The sequence below is a fragment of the Cyanistes caeruleus genome, chromosome 34 (assembly GCF_971803275.1).
Source record: "Cyanistes caeruleus chromosome 34, bCyaCae1.hap1.1, whole genome shotgun sequence".
NCBI classification, from domain to species: Eukaryota; Metazoa; Chordata; class Aves; order Passeriformes; family Paridae; genus Cyanistes; species Cyanistes caeruleus.
The window spans coordinates 95,243-112,384 of NC_141735.1; the positions used below are offsets into that span (position 1 = coordinate 95,243).

General features: G+C 66.8%; 5 protein-coding genes across 14 annotated transcripts; 3 read left to right on the top strand and 2 right to left on the bottom strand.

Moving 5' to 3' along the window:
* Positions 1-35: 35 nt before the first annotated feature.
* GPKOW (G-patch domain and KOW motifs) lies at positions 36-11,742 on the bottom strand. Its single transcript, XM_086871193.1, has 12 exons — positions 11,667-11,742; positions 3,823-4,029; positions 3,462-3,658; positions 3,292-3,392; positions 2,957-3,060; positions 2,434-2,599; positions 2,122-2,224; positions 1,657-1,753; positions 1,348-1,462; positions 738-807; positions 317-402; positions 36-246 (listed from the first exon to the last, which is right to left on the bottom strand). Exons 2-12 carry the CDS (start codon positions 4,011-4,013, stop codon positions 112-114), a joined length of 1,365 nt encoding a protein of 454 aa, XP_086727319.1. The 5' UTR covers positions 4,014-4,029; positions 11,667-11,742; the 3' UTR covers positions 36-111.
* On the top strand, positions 4,327-7,617 carry MAGIX (MAGI family member, X-linked). 3 transcript variants are annotated; one of them, XM_086871198.1, is made up of 7 exons: positions 4,330-4,879; positions 5,151-5,309; positions 5,650-5,724; positions 5,894-5,958; positions 6,312-6,446; positions 6,747-6,867; positions 7,261-7,617. In XM_086871198.1, the coding sequence occupies exons 1-7, from the start codon at positions 4,465-4,467 to the stop codon at positions 7,362-7,364; spliced, it is 1,074 nt and encodes a 357-aa protein (XP_086727324.1). In that variant the 5' UTR covers positions 4,330-4,464; the 3' UTR covers positions 7,365-7,617. The 3 variants fall into 3 exon arrangements, with proteins under 3 accessions (XP_086727325.1, XP_086727324.1, XP_086727326.1); XM_086871199.1 differs by lacking the exon at positions 6,312-6,446 and having other exon boundaries at positions 4,327-4,879; XM_086871200.1 differs by lacking the exon at positions 5,151-5,309 and having other exon boundaries at positions 4,334-4,879.
* On the top strand, positions 8,286-11,160 carry PLP2 (proteolipid protein 2). Its single transcript, XM_086871216.1, has 5 exons — positions 8,286-8,439; positions 9,932-10,084; positions 10,302-10,397; positions 10,530-10,617; positions 10,774-11,160. Exons 1-5 carry the CDS (start codon positions 8,353-8,355, stop codon positions 10,791-10,793), a joined length of 444 nt encoding a protein of 147 aa, XP_086727342.1. The 5' UTR covers positions 8,286-8,352; the 3' UTR covers positions 10,794-11,160.
* FTSJ1 (FtsJ RNA 2'-O-methyltransferase 1) lies at positions 11,563-14,861 on the top strand. Of its 6 annotated transcripts, none has more exons than XM_086871209.1 (12): positions 11,601-11,705; positions 12,033-12,122; positions 12,192-12,319; positions 12,547-12,616; positions 12,864-12,960; positions 13,348-13,426; positions 13,504-13,556; positions 13,662-13,715; positions 13,807-13,909; positions 14,001-14,084; positions 14,235-14,338; positions 14,525-14,861. In XM_086871209.1, the coding sequence occupies exons 3-12, from the start codon at positions 12,199-12,201 to the stop codon at positions 14,762-14,764; spliced, it is 1,005 nt and encodes a 334-aa protein (XP_086727335.1). In that variant the 5' UTR covers positions 11,601-11,705; positions 12,033-12,122; positions 12,192-12,198; the 3' UTR covers positions 14,765-14,861. The 6 variants fall into 6 exon arrangements, with proteins under 6 accessions (XP_086727332.1, XP_086727335.1, XP_086727336.1 ...); XM_086871210.1 differs by having other exon boundaries at positions 12,038-12,122; XM_086871208.1 differs by having other exon boundaries at positions 11,639-11,726; positions 12,038-12,122.
* Positions 14,862-17,007, bottom strand: PQBP1 (polyglutamine binding protein 1). 3 transcript variants are annotated; one of them, XM_086871212.1, is made up of 7 exons: positions 16,883-17,007; positions 16,386-16,530; positions 16,100-16,211; positions 15,831-15,940; positions 15,643-15,747; positions 15,482-15,542; positions 14,862-15,395 (listed from the first exon to the last, which is right to left on the bottom strand). In XM_086871212.1, exons 2-7 carry the CDS (start codon positions 16,450-16,452, stop codon positions 15,245-15,247), a joined length of 606 nt encoding a protein of 201 aa, XP_086727338.1. In that variant the 5' UTR covers positions 16,453-16,530; positions 16,883-17,007; the 3' UTR covers positions 14,862-15,244. The 3 variants fall into 3 exon arrangements, with proteins under 3 accessions (XP_086727338.1, XP_086727340.1, XP_086727341.1); XM_086871214.1 differs by having other exon boundaries at positions 16,863-16,972; XM_086871215.1 differs by lacking the exon at positions 16,883-17,007 and adding an exon at positions 16,843-16,859.
* Positions 17,008-17,142: the final 135 nt, after the last annotated feature.

Genomic DNA, 17,142 nt, shown 5'->3' on the forward strand with positions numbered 1-17,142 from the left:
CAACCACGGGGGTGTCAAACAACCGAGGCAGCCGCTCCTCCTTCGGACAGGTTTTATTCCCCTGAAGCCGCGGCCGCCATGCTGGAAGCTGGTGGGAGGTCTTGGGGGGTCTCAGTCGTCGTCGCTGCCCCCCAGGTAATGGCAGATGGAGTCGTAGGGCAGCGGCAGCACCTGCGGGGCCGCCTCTCGGCCCAGCTGCACCAGCGCCCGCCCGCGCTCCGGCTCCCGCTCCAGGATCCGACCCACCTGCGGAAAGCGGGGCGCTCAGGGGGGCTCGGGGGGCTCGGGGAGGGGCTGGGGCGGGGGTCGCGCTCACCTTCCCTTTGTGCTCCCCCAGCACCACCATGACGCGGTCAGAGCTGCCCCGGGGCACCACGGTCTCCAGAGAGGCCTCGCGCAGGCCTGGGGGGCACAGGGGGGTCAGGGGAGGCTTTGGGGGTCCCCGAGGTCAGGGGATCGGGGCAGTGGGGGGCAATGGGGGGGCACTTGGGGGGTCACAGGTGCCATGGCGGGTCCTGGTGATCGGGGGGCTGACGGGGGGGTCGGAGGAGACGGGTTTGGAGGGCGCAGGGGTTATGGGGGCCATGGGAGGCAGTGCTTTGGGGGTCGGGGGGTATGGGGGGGTCAGGAAGATCAGGGTGATTTGGGGGGTTCAGAAGGGTTTGGTGGTACCAGAGGAGTTTGGGGGGTCAGGGGGGGTTGGGACATGCCCAAATTCCCCTCGGGGAGGGTCTCACCCTCTACCAGACGCCCGTCATCCGTGCGGCACACGCAGGTGTCAGGAGCCAGCAGGTCCTCGATCTGCATCTGGGGGGACCGGGGACTCAGCACCCCCAAAATCCCACCCAGAGATGTCCAGGGGGAGCTGGGGGGAGGGCACGGACCCCCCTCCCAAACCCTTGGGGTGTCCTGGGTCACCCTTCATGGCCATTGGGGTCCCTGACAGTGGGAGGCGGTGTCCCAAGAGTGTTTCATGGGTGATTTTGGGGGTCCCAGGGTGAGTTCAGAGGCCCCCAGATTTTGGGCTCCCACAGGAGCAATGTGCTGTCCCATAAGGGAGTTCCTGGGGTTCCCTGGGGGATGTTGAGGTCCCATGGGAGTTTTTAGGGCTGCAGCAGGGAGATTTTAGGGCCTGTGGGGATGTTTTTGGGAGTCCCTGGGGTGGTTTCGAGGTCCCCTGGGGGTGGCTTTGGGGGACGTGCCATTTTAGGGTATTTCCCATTTTTTGGGCTGCCCCTGGGGGGATTTTGGGGGTCCCAGGGGTGGTTGAGTGGGTACAGAGGGAGGTTTTGTGGCCTGACTGCAGGGTCCCCAGAGGATTTCCGGTGTGATTGGGGGCTGTCCCACCTTGCAGTTGTAGAAGCGGCCCCCGCGGAAGGCCCGGTCCACGCAGCGCACCCGCAGGTCCCGGCGCAGCCAGTGGGGGGGCGCGGGGGGCGCCCCTCGCGGCTGCTTCCCAGCCCTGGGGGGGATGGGGTCAGTCGGGGGGGCTCGGGAACCCCCAGAGCTCCAGGGGCATCAGAGGCCCCTCCCAAAGTGCTGGGGACCCCCCCCGACTCAGTCACACCCCCCCAATGGGCCCCCCACAAGGCTTCAGGACCCCCAGAATGAGACCCCGGGGTGCCCTCCCCCCAAAGCCCCCCCAGCCCTCCTCACCTCTCATTCTCGGGGGGCTCCTTCCGCTTGGACCCTCCCCGCGGGGGCTCCCCGCCCTGTTCCTCCGACCCCTTCAGGAGGGGGCGGCCACAGGCACCTGTGGGCAACCGGGAGCTACTGGGAGGCACTGGGAGAGGATTCTGTGGGAAACTGGGAGGGACTGGGAGGTTACTGGAGGGAAACTGGGACGTAGTAGGAGGCACTGAGGCTTACTGGGGTATTCTGAGGTGTTACTGGGAGGCACTGGGGGTCACTGGGAGGCTCCCCAGTTCAGACTGGGCACAAACCAGTCTGGAGAGTACTGGGAATTACCGTGGTAAGGGGGAGGATTACTGGGATGTGCGGGTCCGAACTGGGGCACTCACTGGGCACAGCCCACGCTGAGTGACCTCAGCGTTACTGGGAAGGCTGCAGGGGACAGTGGGGAGGGGCACAAGGGTTACTGGTCTGTACTGGGACACTCACCAGTGCTGACTGGGCTCAGCCCGTGCTGGTTCACAGCCACCACCTGCCCCCCAAGCTGGAGCCGCACCAGGGCTCGCCCGGTCTCAGGGTCCAGCGCCTCCACCTGGGGGCCCAGTCAGCCCAGTTACCTCTCAGTTACCCCCAGTGCCCACTCAGCATCGCCCCAGTTCTCCCCAGTGCTTCCCAGTGCCATACTGGGAGAAGTGGGGGGTGTCAGCACCCTCAGTGCCCCCCTCAGTCCCAGCCAGCCCAATACGCCCAGTGCCACCCCGCAGAGCCGTACTGGTTTGTGCTGGTCTGCACTGGTCTCACCTTGCCCTCCACGCCGCGGTGGGGCCCGGCCTCAATGCGCACGGGGTCCCCCACGGCCGGGCCCCCCTGGGAGGGCTCCCCGGGTTTGGGGGCGCCCGGGGGGGCAGCCTCAGCCCCCAACCCCAGCCCCCGCGGGCGTGGCCGGTGCTCCAGTGGGGTCACGACCCTGGGGGGAGGAAAAGGGGGCCAGAGAACCCCAGAATTATTGGGGGGGGAAGGGTCAGGACACCCCAAAATTCACCCTGGGACAAGGATAGGCAACCATGTAAGGCCAGAGCTTCCCCTTGAAGCCTGTCTCCCCCGAGGTTGGGATGTTCAGGGGTCCCTCCAAGTTTTGGGGGGATTTCAGGGTGACCCCCAGCACTTTGGGGTTTCCCCCCCAGCTGGGGCAGGTGCACTCATTGCCTCAGGCCTGTCTCCAGCACTTGCTCCCATCTTTGGGTGCTCAGGTGTCCCCCCCAGTCACTCCCGGCTTTAGGGGGGTCAGGGGTGTCCCGCTCGGTTCTGGGGTGCCCTCACTCACCTGGGGAAGGTGCGCCCGATGCCCTGGCCCTGGCTCCAGCCCATCCCCCGCAGCATGGCCAGTCCGAACTGCCCCACGGGCACAGCCTCGTAGTCCTGGGCAGTCTGGGGACAGCATGGGGGGTCGTGGAGCTGGGGGGGGAACCTGGGGGGAGCCCTGGGGCTGGGGAGGGAACTGTGGGGGTAAGGATGAGTTGGAAGGACCCTGGGAAGGATTTGGGGATCCCCAGGGGAGTCTAGGGTCAGTTCTGGATGGGGAGGTCACTGTGAGGGGCTCAGGGGTCCCTCTGGGGGTCCTGAGAGGATGTTTGGGGGTCACCTCTACGGGTCTCTCACCGGCTGTGGCCCTGTGGCAATGTCCTTGTCAGGCAGCTGGAGGGGGATGGAGATGGGGGGTCCCGAGTCCCCATTGGGCTGCTCCTGACTCTGCCGTGCCTCTGTGGGGTCAGGGGAGTCAGGGGGGGCTCAGGGGGCGCAGCCGGGCCCCCCAGGCCCCCCAGACTAACCCTGCAGCAGCTCCTGCACCGCCTGAGCCTCTACGGAGGGGGGGCCCGGGGAGTCTCCGGCGGGGGCTGTGTTGGGGGCGGAGTCAGCGGCGGGGGCGGGGCCTGTGTCGGCACGGGGGGGCTCCGGGTTCCTCCAGCGGTGGGGGGGGATCAGGGGGATCACCAGCTCTTTCTTGGGGGGCGGGGCCGGCCGCGTGCTGGGGGCGGGACCAGAGGCTCAGCCACAAACACCGCGCCACCTTTAAACAAGGGGGAGTTCCCGGGCGGAAGCCACGCCCCCAATGCAGCCGCACGCAGCGAGCCCCGCCCCCAACGAGCCCTGAAAGGCGGGCTCCACCTTTCCGCCCCCTTCCCCGCCCACCTGAGCAGCTCCCGGTCCTCCACCGCCGTCAGGAAGTCAGTGTCGCTGTCGGTGTCGCCGCCGGCGCCGGGCTCCGCGCAGGGTCCCGCGGGCAGCGGCCGCCGTCGCTCCGCCCTGCGGCTGAAAGCGAACGACACCGGCCCCGGCCCCGCGGTGCCCTCGGCCGCCGCCGCGCCATCGCCCGCCGCCATCTTCCGCCGCGGGGCCCTGTGGGAGAGAGAGCTGCTTGAGCTGGACTACAACTCCCAGCAGCGTTTGCTCCGCCACCGCCCCGCGGACTTTTCGGCCGCTGATTGGTGGAGCCTCCACCTATCGGTGCTGTCACGGGGGCTTGCCCCGCCCCCTCTTCCCGCGCGGCGGACGCTGATTGGCGGATCCGCCCGTCGGTCAGCCCGTCCCATCGCCGTTCGCGCCCGCCGGCCTCGCGCGCGTTGCCGTGGCGACCCCGCGGCGGTACCCGAGGGGAGGGGGAGGGGCTGGGGGCGAACTGGGGTGAACTGGGAGCACTGGGGGGTTACTGGAAGGACTGGGGTGAACTGGGAGCACTGGGGGTAACCCGGGAGTAGCCACGGGGGGGAGCACTGGGAGGACACGGGGATACTGGGGGCATACTGGGAGGGCTGAGAGGGTGCTGTGAGCGTCATGGGGATGCTGGCAGCTCAGGGAAGATACTGGGAGGATACTGGGAACACTGGGGGTCATACTGGGAGTGCTAAAAGAGACCGGTTAGATAACTGGGATACTGAGATGGGCACTGGAAGCACTGGGGGTGGGCACTGGGAGTTCTGTGGGGAACTGGGATGGTGTGGACTGGACTGGGAGCACTGGGAGGGGGCTGGAAGACACTGGGAGAGCTTGGGGGGGGCACTGGGAGGGGGTATGCGGTGGACTGGGGGGCACTGGGATGATGTGGGGCAAACTGGGAGGGAACTGAGTGAGGTACAAACAGCACTGGGAGGTTACTGGGAGCACTGGTGCCCTCAGGTGCAGCCCCCCCACAGCCCGGGGGGGGCCCAAGCCCCGATGCCGCCCCCGGAGGCACCACCAGGGCCCAGCGGTGAGCAGGGGGAGGGGCGGAATTTGGGGTGTCCCCAAGCCCAGGAAGGGTCACTCGCCCCTGGGGGGGAGGGGGGTCCCTGCCTGGGGTGTGTCCCCTCCTCCAGGGGTGTCCCAAGCCCTTCAGGGTGGTCCCACCTTTCAGGAGGTCCCTGTGTCCCCTGGGGGGGTCCCTGCCCTTTGAAGGGTCCGTGTCCTTTTGGGGGGGGTCCCATCTCACCTGGGGGTTTCCCGAGTTTTGGGGGGGTCCCTGACTCGGGGTCCCCCCCCAGTGAGTGTGGTGGTGGTGGTGGGGGGCTCCTGCGTGCTGCGCTACAGCCGCCCCCCCCCGCCGCCCCCCACCCCGAGCCCCCCCCCACCCTGGGGGCAGCGGGGACCCCCCCAGATCCGGCCCCAGGACGGGGACCTGCTGCTGCTGCTGCGGAGCCTGGGTGCGTCTGGACTGGGAGCACTGGGAGAGGGACTGGGGCAGGACTGGGGGTGCTGGGAGGGACTCGGAGAGGGACTGGGGGCACTGGAAAGGAACGGGAGAGGGTTTGGGGGCACGGGGAAGGTCTGGAACGGGGATTGTGGGCACTGGGAGGGCGAGTCAAGAGGCTGGGGAGACTGGGAAAGAGGATGAAGGCATACTGGGAAGGACTGGGAGGCACAGAGGGAACTGGGCTGCACAGGGAAGGAAGGACTGGCATGGGACTGGGGAGCACTGGGAGAGGCACTGGAGGAGGCACTGGGAGGCACTGGCAGCACTGATGCCCTGTCCCCTCCTCGCAGGCCCTGGAGCCCCCCCTGAGCCCGTGGCCGCCACCAGCTTTGTGGGCCCTGAACCCCGGGACCTGCTGCCCACTGGTACTGGGAACACTGGGGGCACTGGGCGGGCAGGGGTATTCGGGCTGCTGGCCCCGGGAGCAGGGGAAGGGGGCCAGAGAGCCCTGCGTGGCTACTCAGCTATACTGGGTGTTACTGGGATATACTGGGAGGCAATGGGAGCACCGAGCCCACCCCTCTCTCCCGCCAGGTGAGGAGCTGGGGAGTCCCAGCAGTGCTGGGAGGGAACCGGGCTACAGCCTGGCCTGGCCGCAGGTATGGACTGGGAACACTGGGAGGGAATTGGGAAGGATACTGGGAGCAGTGGGAGGGAATGGGGAGGGCTGGGATGCAGCTGCACAGGGGCACTGGGGGATTTACTGGTATGCAACTGGTGTTTACTGGGGCCACGGGAACACCCGTCCCCCTCTTCTCTGTCTGCGCTGGAGCTGCCAGTATCACACCAGTGTGATACTGGTGTGTTAATGGTGAGTTATTGGTGTGATACTGGTGCATTAATGTTCTATTAATGGTGTGTAAGTTACTGGTGTGGAACCCGTGTGTGCCTGGTTCGTTGTCGCTGTGATACCGATGTGCTACTGGTGTGTAACTGGTGTTACTGGGCCCAGGACCCCATCCCATTCACAGTGGAGCTGCCGCGGGGCCCAGGGGGTTACGGGTTCAGCCTCCGGGGGGGCCCCGCCGGGGTTTTCGTGCGGGGGCTGCGTGAGGGGGGCCCGGCCCAGCGCTGCGGCTGCATCCAGGTACGGGGGATTTGCGGGGCTCTGGGGGTCCCGGGGGGGATATTGGGGGGTGAAAGGAGCTGGGAGGGACATGGGGAGAGGGGAGCAATAGGGGCTGGGGGGGCCGGTGAGGGCTTGTCAGGATTCTGTCAGGAACTGGGGGGCTCAGGGGGGTTTATGGGCTCCTGGGTGTGGCTGGGGGTTGGGGGATGTGGTTTGGGGGTAATATGGGGTCCTGGGGGGAGCAACAGGGGTCTCTGGAGGGTCTCCTAAGGAGTCTGGGGGGGTCTGTAACTTTTGGGGGTCCCTTGGGGGGGGCAGGTCAGTGACGAGCTCTTGGCCATCAATGGGGCCCCCACAGCCGGGATGAGCCACGCACAGGCGCTGGCCCGGATCCGGGGCGGGGGCAGCCGCCTGCGCCTGCTGCTGCGTCGCCCCCACGGTGAGACCCTGTTCCGCCCCCCCAAAGTCCCCATGGGGCCCCCCCCAGTCAGTGGGGACAGGGTGGGAATGCCCCTAAGGCAGACATCCCAGAGCCCTCCTGAGTCACTGGGACATCCAGGGACCCCCCACAAAACACAGCTGTACAAATCACCCCCCCGCCAGCGCAGTGGTACAGCCTGGAGCCCCCAAAACACACCGGTATATCCCAGTGCTCCCCCCAATCAGGTGGTACAGCCCAATGCCCCTCCAAATTCAGTAAGCTACCCCAGTGCCCCCCCCATCAACTGGAAAAGTGGTACCCAGAGTACCCCAAGCTTCCCCTGCCTGGCTGGGCGGGTTGGGTCCTGCCCCATCCCCAGCGAAGTGACGCCCCCCTCCCTTTCCCCCCCAGGGGCTCCCCCAAACCCGCTGGCGCGGGGGGTGCTGCGGCTGTGTGTGGGCAGCTCCCCGCGGGGGGAGCTCTGCTTCTGCCTCGTGGGGGGGCTGCACCCCTGACTCCCCCCGATTGTCCCCTGGACCCCCTGCAAATGGAAGGCGACGTCAGTGCGATGCCCCCCGCACCGCACCCCATTTTTTGGTGCTTTAGGGGACCACCCCCAGCTCGGGGGGTCATTTTGGTGCCCCCATTTTGGTGGGGACGCCCTTCAAGCTATGCAAAGCCCCCTCCCCGCGTTCTGGGGGCCGCACGGAGGTTTTGTCCCCTCCCCATTTTTGAGGGTGTTAAATAAATGTGGGGACCCCCCCGGTACCTCCCTGAGTCATTTCCCGTGAAGACGCGCCCCCCCTCCCCTTCCATCACCAGCATCCGGCGGGCAGGGCGCTGCCCACATCCGGCTGAGTCACCCCAAAACCGAGAGAGGCCAAACGGCCCGGGGGAAAAAGCATCCTTGGAGACCCTCAAACCGTCCTGGGGACCCCAAGAAACCCATAACCCACCCCAGGTTCCTCTGGATCTCTCCAGATCTTCCCAAGCTCCCCAGGGACCTTCACAGACTCTTCTAGTGCTCCCCAAACCCCGTTAGAGACTCTCAAAGCCCCTCAAATTCTACGACCCCCCAGGCCCTGCCCCCTCTAAGCCCCACCCCCTCGGGGCCCCCGTCCCACCACCTCCAGGGGCTTCCCCCGCGCCAAGCCCCGCCCACCGCCAATCACAGGGGATTCCCCGCTCCAAGGCCCGCCCACCCTCAGCTCCTCCTCCCAGAACCCCCTACTCAACCATCACGGGGGTTCCCCGCTCCCAGCCCCACCCTCGGGGACCCCCCTCGGGGGGGTTTCCCCCGCCGCCCGGCCACGTGACGGCGCCCGGGGCTCCCCCTTTGCCAATCGCTAATGGGGGTTTCCCCCGCCGCCCGGCCCCGCCCCGCGGTGCCCCCGGCAGCCAATCGGGCACTGGCGCGCGCCGCCAGGCCCCGCCCCCGCGCCGTGCCAGCTCCCCCGGGGCCCCCCCGCTGCCACCGCCCGCTCGGTGCCGCCCGGTCCCGCCATGGAGTCCAGCGGGGCCCAGAGCTGCCCCGCCACCTGCCTCGCCTTCAGCCGGACCCACAAGGGGCTGGTGCTCATCGGCGAGATCGTGAGACACGGGGGGCACCGCGGGCGGGGGCGTCGGGGACCCCCGGGAGGGGAGACACCCCGGGACATAGCTGGCTCCTGCCTGGGCCGCGGGGAGGATTGGGATGCCCCGGTCCCTGTTTGGAGAGGGCGGGATGACTCGGGACCCCGTTTCTTTCGGGAGGGCGCACGCCTAGGGGCTCATTCAGGGGGGCAGGAGGATGCCTAAACCCCTGGTTTGAGAGCGGGGCAGGATGTCTGGAATACTGGGAGCGGGGGCAGCAGGATACACGGATCCCCATTTTGGGGGGGTCTGAGGGGGCACCACGACACGTGGGTCCCCTACTTTTGTGGAGGGGCGGAGTAGCGGGATGCCAGGATCCCAATTTTGGGCGTTGATAGAATGCCTGAGTCCCTGTTTTGAAAGGGATCGGGAATACCGTGGCACCTGGGTCCCCATTTTGGGGGGGGCGGCGGGAAACCGGGTCCCCTCCGGGGGGGATGCCCGACTCTCGGGGTTCCCGCCGACACGTGCACTGAGGGACCCAGGGCTCCTGGGGGTGACACAGCGGTGTCCCCTCTGCCATGGGACACCACAGGCACGCGCTCCCCCCGCGCCTGCCGCTCCCGCTTCGGGCGCGTGGAGGGGCAACGCCCTTGGGAAACGGGGGATGGGGCAGGGAAGGTGAGAATGGGCAGGGCCAGGGGGCCCTGGTTTGAAAGGGGTGGGGAGGGAGCCCGGATGTCTGGGTCCCTTCCCGGGCGGGAAGGGGGGGTTTGGGCGGTGCCCGGGCCCGCCGTGCCAGCCGTTATTGCGCCAGCCCGGGCGCCTCGTGGTGGGAGCGGCCCCTTTAAGGGACTCCGGGCTCTGCAGCTGCTCCTTTAAGAGCCCCCAGCGTGGCGGCCCGCACCCACGCCATCGCCCCTTGAAGGGGGGGGGGGGCGCGGTGGCTGTTGTGCCCGTTACCATGGCGACCGTTGCCGGGAGACGGCCCCGCCCCGGCGCTCCCACAGCGTCGCCCTTGTCCCACCGCCCACGGAGGCGGGCGCGGGGCCAGCGGGAGCTCGTGAGGGCCTGTGGGGAGCGCTACGGGACACCGGGAGGTGACCCCACGGTGGTGTATGAAGGAGGTGTTCCAGGAGCCTCTAGGTGAGAGCCCAGAACCTGCAGGGCCCTACAGGATATCACTCCGGATCTATTTAGGAGCTGCTGTAGGTGTTTCCCTAGCAGTTACATATAGGCCCTGCACGGGGTCTATAGGCAGTGTTATAGAGGTCTCTGAATGCATCACAGAGGGTCTCCCGCTGTCCCTCTATATTCCTCTAGGAATATAGGAACCCAGGGATCTGTAGGTTCCATGTAGATCCATAGGGCACATTGTGCACATTCTCTAAGTGCTGTGACTGTATAGCGGGGTACCTGTCAGAGCATAGGGGAGGTCTCAGGGGAGGGCTCAGAGGAGCTGTGGGTGCCCCCCAGGCCATAAGGATCCCATATGTTCCTGCCGCCACAGATCCTGTGCCTGCTGACCCTGATCTGCTTCGGGGCGTCGCGCTCCGGCTACGCGGGGCTGGCTGCGGTGGAGCTGGTGTTCGCGGCACTGGTGCTGCTGGCCTGGAGCTGCCGCCTGCCCCCCCGGCTGACCCTGCTGCACTGGGGCTGGAGCGTGAGTGGGGGCCTGGGCCAAGGTTGGGGGACATTGAGGGGGATTAGAGGGGCTTTGAGGAGCACTGGGGGCTGGGGACGGGTTTGGGAGGTCCTGCAGTGGCTGAGTGGGGGTTGGGGGTCCCCAGACACTTTGGGTGTTTTGGGGGGAATCCCTGGAAGTGTGGGGGTCCCCAGAAGGTTTCGGGGTCTCTGAGGAGTCCCATCTGTGTCCCCAGGACTTCATGCGCTGCATCATCGGGGCTCTGCTCTTCCTCATCACCTCCCTCATCGTCATTGTTGGCCACCGGGACGGCGCCGGCATCGCAGGAGGGGTGAGGGGAGAATTCAGGGGGCTGGGGGGGCTCTGATCCCCCCTCGGCTGCAGAGAGGGGGGTAGGGGGTGCAGGGGAGGCTTGGGGGGATACAGGGGAACTTTGGGTTTCTCTGACCCTCTCTACCCCCAGGTGTTCGGGATCCTGGCCGGGATCCTCCTGGGATACGATGCCTACATCACCCTCCCCACACGGCAGGGCCACACTGCCGCCCCCACTGGTGCGTACTGGGAGCACTGGGAAGGGGGTTCCTCACTTATGGTGGGGAGTGGGAGCACCGGGAAGGGGTTGCTGCCCTGGTGAGGGTACTGGGGGAAACTTGGGGGTTTGGGGGTCCCTGGGGTTGTAACTAATCCCCCACTTTGTCCCCCTCCAGAATCCCCAGACGGTGCCTGAACAACCCAGCAAACCAAACGGAGACCTCCACAAACCTCCCCCACCGCAGGGGGACCCCCAGCCTTAAATTATTGAGGGGTCCCGACGCCTGGGTCCCCCCGGGGGGGGACAGGGGTAGATTTGGGGGTCCCTCAGGGGTTGCCCCTCCACCAAATACCTTCACAAGTGCCTTGAATGACCTATGCCTCAGTTTCCTCCTGGGGAGACCCCCCTCAGGTTTAAAGGTGCCTTTGCCTCTCACAGGTTCTGGGGTGCCCGCCTCAGTTTTTGAGGTGCCTCCGTTAGTTTTTGCGGTGTTCACCCTCCCCAGCCAGCGGGAGGTTTTTGGGGGCAATATATTGGGAAATAAAGGGGTTTTATTACTGCATTTATGGTTCCAGTGGTTCTTTCGAGGGATGTCTATAGATCCTGAGGGAGCCCCCATAATGGATCCCCAAGCCCTGCAGACTACAGCTCCCAGCGTGCCCTAAACCCTCTCCCGTCACGGTTCCCGCCTGGTGAGAAAAGGTGGGAAATCCTCTGCCCTCATGGAAAAAGGGTGGGAGACCCCCTCCTCGCCCACAGAAAAAGAAAGGTAGACCCTCCCCCATCTCTTTACGTTCGAGGCCGAGAAACTCCCCGTCCCCTCGCAGAAAAAGGGAGAAAACCCCTCCACCTCTCACGGCTCCGGCGTCGCGCAGCGAAAGAGATCGAGCACCGTCCCAGCTCCCCTCACGGAAAAAGGCGGGAAACCTCCACACAACTCGCGCCCCGCCCCGCGCATGCGCACCGCCGAAAGGACCCCCCCCCCCGCACCCCCCGTGCGCCCTCCCTTTACGCTCCTCGCCGCGCGCACGCGCCCTGCACCCGCCTCAGCCGCCGCTTTGCCCTCACCGCTCCCGCCGCGTCCGTTCCTCCTGCGGCTCCTCTCCGGTCCCTCCTCGGCGCGTTCCGGTACCGCGGCGGGCGGGAGGGGCCGGGCGGGGCGGGGGATTATGAGGGGGAGCAGGAGCCGGGTGGGCGGGGCTGCGCTGGCGCCAGGGGCGATAACGCCGGGATGGCGCATGCGCAGTGGCTCGGTGAGGGCTCGTGGGGAGTTTTGACTGTTAGGTTTAATATAAAACTAAGACGATCGAAATTAATATGATTTAAGGGGTTTGTAGTGGTTTGAACAGCCCGGGGGGACGCCCCATAACCCGTGTTTGTGTCGGAGCTGCAGGATCTCCCTGGGATCTCTCGTATAAACAGTGGTTTGTTTAGGGTAGGACCTACAAATGAACGCCACAAGGTACAAATAAATAATAATAGGGCACATAAATAAAGAACTGTGTGGAGACTGCGACATCGCAGGTGGGTGATGCTCCGGCCCGAGGGGCGGCTTGGGGTGCCCGGTTTGTGGGTGACCCGCTGTGTTTGCAGGGTCGCCATGGGCCGCTCCTCCAAGGACAAGCGCGACATTTACTACAGGCTGGCCAAGGAGGGCGGCTGGAGAGCCCGCAGCGCCTTCAAACTGCTGCAGCTGGAGCAGCGCTTCCAGCTCTTCCAGGGTACGGGGGGAACGGGGCCACTGGGCTCCCGGGGGTCACCGGTGTCACCAGGGTCACCAGGGTCACTGGGCTCCCAGGGGTCACCGGGGTCACCGGGGTCACTGGGCTCCCAGGGGTCACCGGGGTCACTGGGGTCCCAGGGCCTGGGATCACTGGTGTTCCTGGTGTCACTGGTGTTACTGGTGTCACTGGTGTCACCGGTGTCACTGGTGTAATTGGCGTCCCAGGGGTCCGCCGGGCCGTGGATCTTTGTGCCGCCCCCGGGAGCTGGAGCCAAGTGCTGAGTCGGCACCTCAGGTGGTACTGGGGGCACTGGGAGTCCCGAACTGGGGGCACTGGGAGCCTCAAATGGGGAGGCATGGGGGTGCTACTCTGGGGGCATCGTGGGCTGGGGACTGGGAGGACTGGGGGTCCCAGCTGGGGACACTGGGAATCCTGCTGTGGGGTGTGGCTGGGTGAACTGGGAGGACTGGGAATACCAGTTGGGGAGGGGGTGTTTCCCAGGGGTCTGGAGGGGCACTGAGGGTCCCCCCTGACACCCCAGGGGCTCCGAGGGGTCCCCAGCCCAGGTGGTGGCCGTGGATCTCCAGGCCATGGCGCCGCTCCCGGGGGTGCTGCAGATCCAGGGGGACATCACCAAGGTGGGGATCCCCTGCTCCCGCAGACCCTCCCAAAACCTGCAGCCCCCTGAGATACCCCTGGATTCCCCCCAAACCCCATATTCCTCTCCGGGGACCCCCCAGACTTCATTTTCCCTTCCCAACCTCCAGGCCCCATTTTCTACCCTGAGACCCCAAATCACCCCCCAGATACCCCTGACCCCATTTTCCCCTTCCCACCCAGAACACCCCCGATCCCCATTTCCCCCCGGGCCCTATTCCCCCCCAGGACCCCCAGACCCAAATTCTTCCACCCAAGGGCTCCCTCAGATGCCGTTTTCCCTCCCCAAGGAACCCCCAGATCCCCACATTCCCCCTCCAGTCCCCATTTCTGCCCCCCAGACCCCATTTCCCCCCTGTGCCCCCCAGGCCTCCACAGCCCAGGAGATCCAGCGACACTTTGAGGGGCACCCGGCCGACCTGGTGGTCTGTGATGGGGCCCCTGACGGTGAGTTTGGAGGGCTGGAGCCTGGGGAAACACCTGAACCTCCCGAAGCCCCCCTGACCCCCAAATTGCCCCCACAGTAACAGGGCTGCACGACCTGGACGAGTACATCCAGGCCCAGCTGCTGCTGGCAGTAAGTGCAGTTCAGCCCCCTCCAATTCCCTCCAAACCCCTGAGGGAAAAATCGCCCCCCCAGACTCCCCCAAATCCCTGTTTTGGGGGGTCTCTCCTCCCTTAGGCGCTGAACATCACCACCCATGTGTTGAAGAAAGGCGGCACCTTTGTGGCTAAAGTGAGTCCATGGAAGGAACCCCCCAAAATGAGGGGGGTCCGGAGCCCCCCCGGCCCCAGAAAGGGGGTGCTGACCCCCCTGGCTCCCCCAGATTTTCCGGGGGAAGGATGTGACCCTGCTCTACTCCCAACTGCGCCTCTTCTTCCCCGACGTCACCTGCGCCAAACCCCGCAGCAGCCGCAACTCCAGCATTGGTGAGACCCCTCCCCAATATCTGGGGACCCCCCTCAGCTTTGGGGAGACCCCCCTGAGCTTGGGGCACCCCCCAATCCCCTCCTCTTGCAGAGGCTTTCGTGGTGTGCCGTGGCTACAGCCCCCCTGAGGGCTTTGTGCCCACCATGGACAATCCCCTGCTGGACCCCGAGGCAGGTGAGGGGTCTGAGGGCTCCGGGGGGTGTCGGGGGCCACTGAGGGGTCCCTGGGGGGATTCTGGGGTCCCTGGGGGGATTCTGGGGTCCCTGCCATTTTGGAGAGGGGGAATTTGGGGAATCCCCAGCCCCTATTTAATGCCACCCCCAGGCCTGGCCCTGTCCCAGCTCTCGGGGCCCTCCCGTGTCATTGTCCCCTTTGTGGCCTGCGGGGACCTGAGCGCCTACGACCCTGACCGCACCTACCCCCTGCAGGTACTGGGACGGACTGGGAGGGACTGGGAGGGACTGGGGGGTCCTTGTGGTGTGGGGCAGTGCTGGGGGGCACTGGGAGGGCAGTGAGGTCCCTGGGGGGGACTCCCTGCTTACCTTTGGTGGGTTCAGGGGATGCACTGGGCCGTACTGGGATGCACTGGGATGCACTGGGCCCTCTCCCCACAGCTGGACCCAGATAAGCCCTACACCTACGTGCCCCCCCCCGCCCCCCCCATCGCCCCACCCTACGCCCAGGCCTGTCAGCTGCGCCGGGGGGGGGCCCGGAGAACCTCGTGGGGGGATGAGGGGGAAAAGCCGGAGCTGCAGGAGCCTGGAGTGGGGACGCCCTTGAGTGTGCAAGGACCCCCGAGCCAGGGGGAGGGACCCCCGAGCCAGGAGCTGCGCCGGCTCCGTCTCTTGGACTGAAACTTGTGCAAGAGCCCTCGTGGGTGTGCAAGGCACGGCGCCCCCGTGACGCAGCTCCCCAGGACCCCCCAGTAAAGCCCCCCTTGGTTCCACTCTCTGTGGGCTGTGGCGCCTTTATTGCAACAAAAGGAGGGAGCCCAGGGAGACTTCGGGGTTTGTGAGAGGTCCTGGAAGTCTGGGAGGGGTTTGGGGGGATCCTCTGAGGTTTTGGGGGTGTTCCAGGGGATTTGAGGGACCCCTTGGTGTTGGGCAGAGTTGAAAGGTCCCCCCTGGTTTGAGGGAATCCCCTCAGGCTTGGGGAGCCCCGGGGGAGCCCCTGAACTTTGGGGGTTCCTGGGGTTTGAGGGAGCCCAGCGAGATTCGAGGGGCTCGCCCAGGCTCGGGGCTGAGAGGCTCCCCTGAGCTCTGGAGGTTCCTGGAGCAGACAGTGCCAGTTTGGGGGGGTCCCGGAGGATCGGGGGGACCCCGATTGTGGGGGTCTCAGTCCTTGCCGCGCGAGGCCTCGGCGTTGGCGCGGAGCACGGCGCCAGGGCTGGGGTACGGCCGCTGCTGGAACAGGGGCCCGGCTGCCGTCGTGTCTGCGCCCGTCTTGGCCTCGTTGCGTTTGGGGAGCCCCGTGGACCACGTCCCCCTGCCGTGACACCGTGGGAGGGGTCACTGGGGCCCCCCAAAACCTGGGGCACTCCAAAACCCCCCCTGCTTTATCCCCTGCCGTACCGGGGTGCGTCTGAGTAAGCGCTGGGGTCCATGGGGTCCAGCTCCTCGTCCTTGCGGCTGCCTGGGGGGGCACAGGGGGTCAGTGCAGCCCAGGCTCGGGAGGTGGCAACCCCTGGAACACTCAGAGCCCCCCGAAACTGCAGGGGACCCCCCCCACATACCCTTCTTGCTCTTGGGGTACGGCGCCAGTTCCTCACGCCGGTGAAAGCGGCGCTCCCGCGGCGGCTCCTCCTTCTCGTGGCTCCTCTCGGGGGGCTCCTCAGGCTCTGTGGGGGCAGCCGGGGCTTAGGCAGCGCCACAGGGGCCCCAGATTCCCTCTCGGGCTTTGGGGGACCCCTCCCAGACCCACCTGGGTTCCCCTTGAGCCTCTTGGCGGGTTTGGTGATGACGGAGTTGGGGTCGTTGGGGGACAGCCACGACACCAGGTCGGTCTCCACGTTCCAGTAGTAAGGCAGCCCGCTGCGGGGGGCAGCAGGGGCTGGGGGGGCCCTTTGGGCCCTGGAGGGTCCCCACAGCCCCCACAGGGTCCACACAGACCCAACAGGGTCCTCACAGGGTCCCCACAGCCCCCACGGCAGTCCCCAGCCCCTGTAACCCCACAGTGGGGAGGGGTCTCACCAGGTGGGGTCGATGACTTTGTACCAGGGTGGCATCAGCCCCTCGAGCCGCGAGGCCTCGTAATCCACGTGGGCGTCGTCGTAATCCTCAGCGATGATCTCCTCCTCGGGCTCTGGGCGGGGCGGGTTAGACCCCACCCGGTGCCACACCCGGTGCCACACCCGGTGCCCAGTTCCACACCTGGTGCCACACTCGGTGCCACACCCGGTGCCCAGTTCCACACCCAGTGCCACACCCAGCCCCACCCTCACAGCCCCGCCCCGGGACCCCCCCACCCCGTTCTCACCGGGCTCCACGTGCTTGAGCAGCCCCCGCTTGGCCAGGCGGGACTGGAGAGCCACGGGCAGCGGCATCGCCCGGCCGGGACACGGGGAATCAGCACCGGGACACCGGGAACACACCGGGATCACACCGGGAGCACCGGGACCCAGCTGCGGGGGCACAGGACGGGGCTGGTCAGTGCCGGGACCCCCCGACGTTTCCCCGGGAATGCTGCACGTGTCCCGGGAGACCCCCGAGAGCTCGGATCCCTCCGGGACACCCCCGAACGTGCCAGGAACCCCCTGAATGCCCCCCGGAACTTCCCGGTAACCCCGGAGAGCCCCGGATCTCCCTCCGGTAATCCCAGAACGATCTCAACGTTCTGGAGCGTCCCCGGGAAACGCGGAGCGCCCCAAGAACCCCCGGGGATGCCCCCGGCAGTCCCAGTAACCTCCCAGTAACCCAAGTACGGTCCCGGTTGCCCCCGTTCGGTCCCGGTTACCCCGGTTCGGTCCCGGTTACCCCCGTTCGGTCCCGGTTCGGTCCCGGTTGTCCCGGATCCCCCCGGAAGCCGAGCTGCTCACGTGACCGCGCTGTCCCCCTTGGCCCCGCCCCCGTTGCCCCGGTAACCGCCCTGCCGTGCCGCCGCGCCGCTCATCACATGACCAAGGTCCAACCAATCAGCCAACGGGGCGGGACGGGAGTTCAGCCAATCAGCGCGCGGCACCGCGGAAGGCGCGCGCGTGGCCCAGACGGGCGCCGCCATGTTGGGGGGGGCCGCG

What these genes read in the sequence shown, in the direction of transcription:
- GPKOW (XM_086871193.1), bottom strand. Translation starts at nt 4,013, where the DNA reads ATGGCGGCGGGCGATGGCGCGGCGGCGGCCGAGGGCACCGCGGGGCCG. An exon ending in GCCGCTTCTACAACTGCAAG is followed by an intron (nt 808 to 1,347) that starts GTGGGACAGCCC and finishes CGGTCCCCCCAG; the next exon opens with ATGCAGATCGAGGACCTGCT. An exon ending in TGGGGGAGCACAAAGGGAAG is followed by an intron (nt 247 to 316) that starts GTGAGCGCGACC and finishes CGCTTTCCGCAG; the next exon opens with GTGGGTCGGATCCTGGAGCG.
- MAGIX (XM_086871198.1), top strand. Translation starts at nt 4,465, where the DNA reads ATGGGGATGCTGGCAGCTCAGGGAAGATACTGGGAGGATACTGGGAAC. An exon ending in GCTGCTGCTGCGGAGCCTGG is followed by an intron (nt 5,310 to 5,649) that starts GTGCGTCTGGAC and finishes CCCTCCTCGCAG; the next exon opens with GCCCTGGAGCCCCCCCTGAG. An exon ending in AGCGCTGCGGCTGCATCCAG is followed by an intron (nt 6,447 to 6,746) that starts GTACGGGGGATT and finishes TGGGGGGGGCAG; the next exon opens with GTCAGTGACGAGCTCTTGGC.
- PLP2 (XM_086871216.1), top strand. Translation starts at nt 8,353, where the DNA reads ATGGAGTCCAGCGGGGCCCAGAGCTGCCCCGCCACCTGCCTCGCCTTC. An exon ending in TGCTGCACTGGGGCTGGAGC is followed by an intron (nt 10,085 to 10,301) that starts GTGAGTGGGGGC and finishes CTGTGTCCCCAG; the next exon opens with GACTTCATGCGCTGCATCAT. An exon ending in GCGCCGGCATCGCAGGAGGG is followed by an intron (nt 10,398 to 10,529) that starts GTGAGGGGAGAA and finishes CTCTACCCCCAG; the next exon opens with GTGTTCGGGATCCTGGCCGG.
- FTSJ1 (XM_086871206.1), top strand. Translation starts at nt 12,199, where the DNA reads ATGGGCCGCTCCTCCAAGGACAAGCGCGACATTTACTACAGGCTGGCC. An exon ending in CTGTGATGGGGCCCCTGACG is followed by an intron (nt 13,427 to 13,503) that starts GTGAGTTTGGAG and finishes TTGCCCCCACAG; the next exon opens with TAACAGGGCTGCACGACCTG. An exon ending in GCGGCACCTTTGTGGCTAAA is followed by an intron (nt 13,716 to 13,806) that starts GTGAGTCCATGG and finishes TGGCTCCCCCAG; the next exon opens with ATTTTCCGGGGGAAGGATGT.
- PQBP1 (XM_086871212.1), bottom strand. Translation starts at nt 16,452, where the DNA reads ATGCCGCTGCCCGTGGCTCTCCAGTCCCGCCTGGCCAAGCGGGGGCTG. An exon ending in GCTCAAGCACGTGGAGCCCG is followed by an intron (nt 16,212 to 16,385) that starts GTGAGAACGGGG and finishes CGCCCCGCCCAG; the next exon opens with AGCCCGAGGAGGAGATCATC. An exon ending in GCTTACTCAGACGCACCCCG is followed by an intron (nt 15,396 to 15,481) that starts GTACGGCAGGGG and finishes GTGTCACGGCAG; the next exon opens with GGGGACGTGGTCCACGGGGC.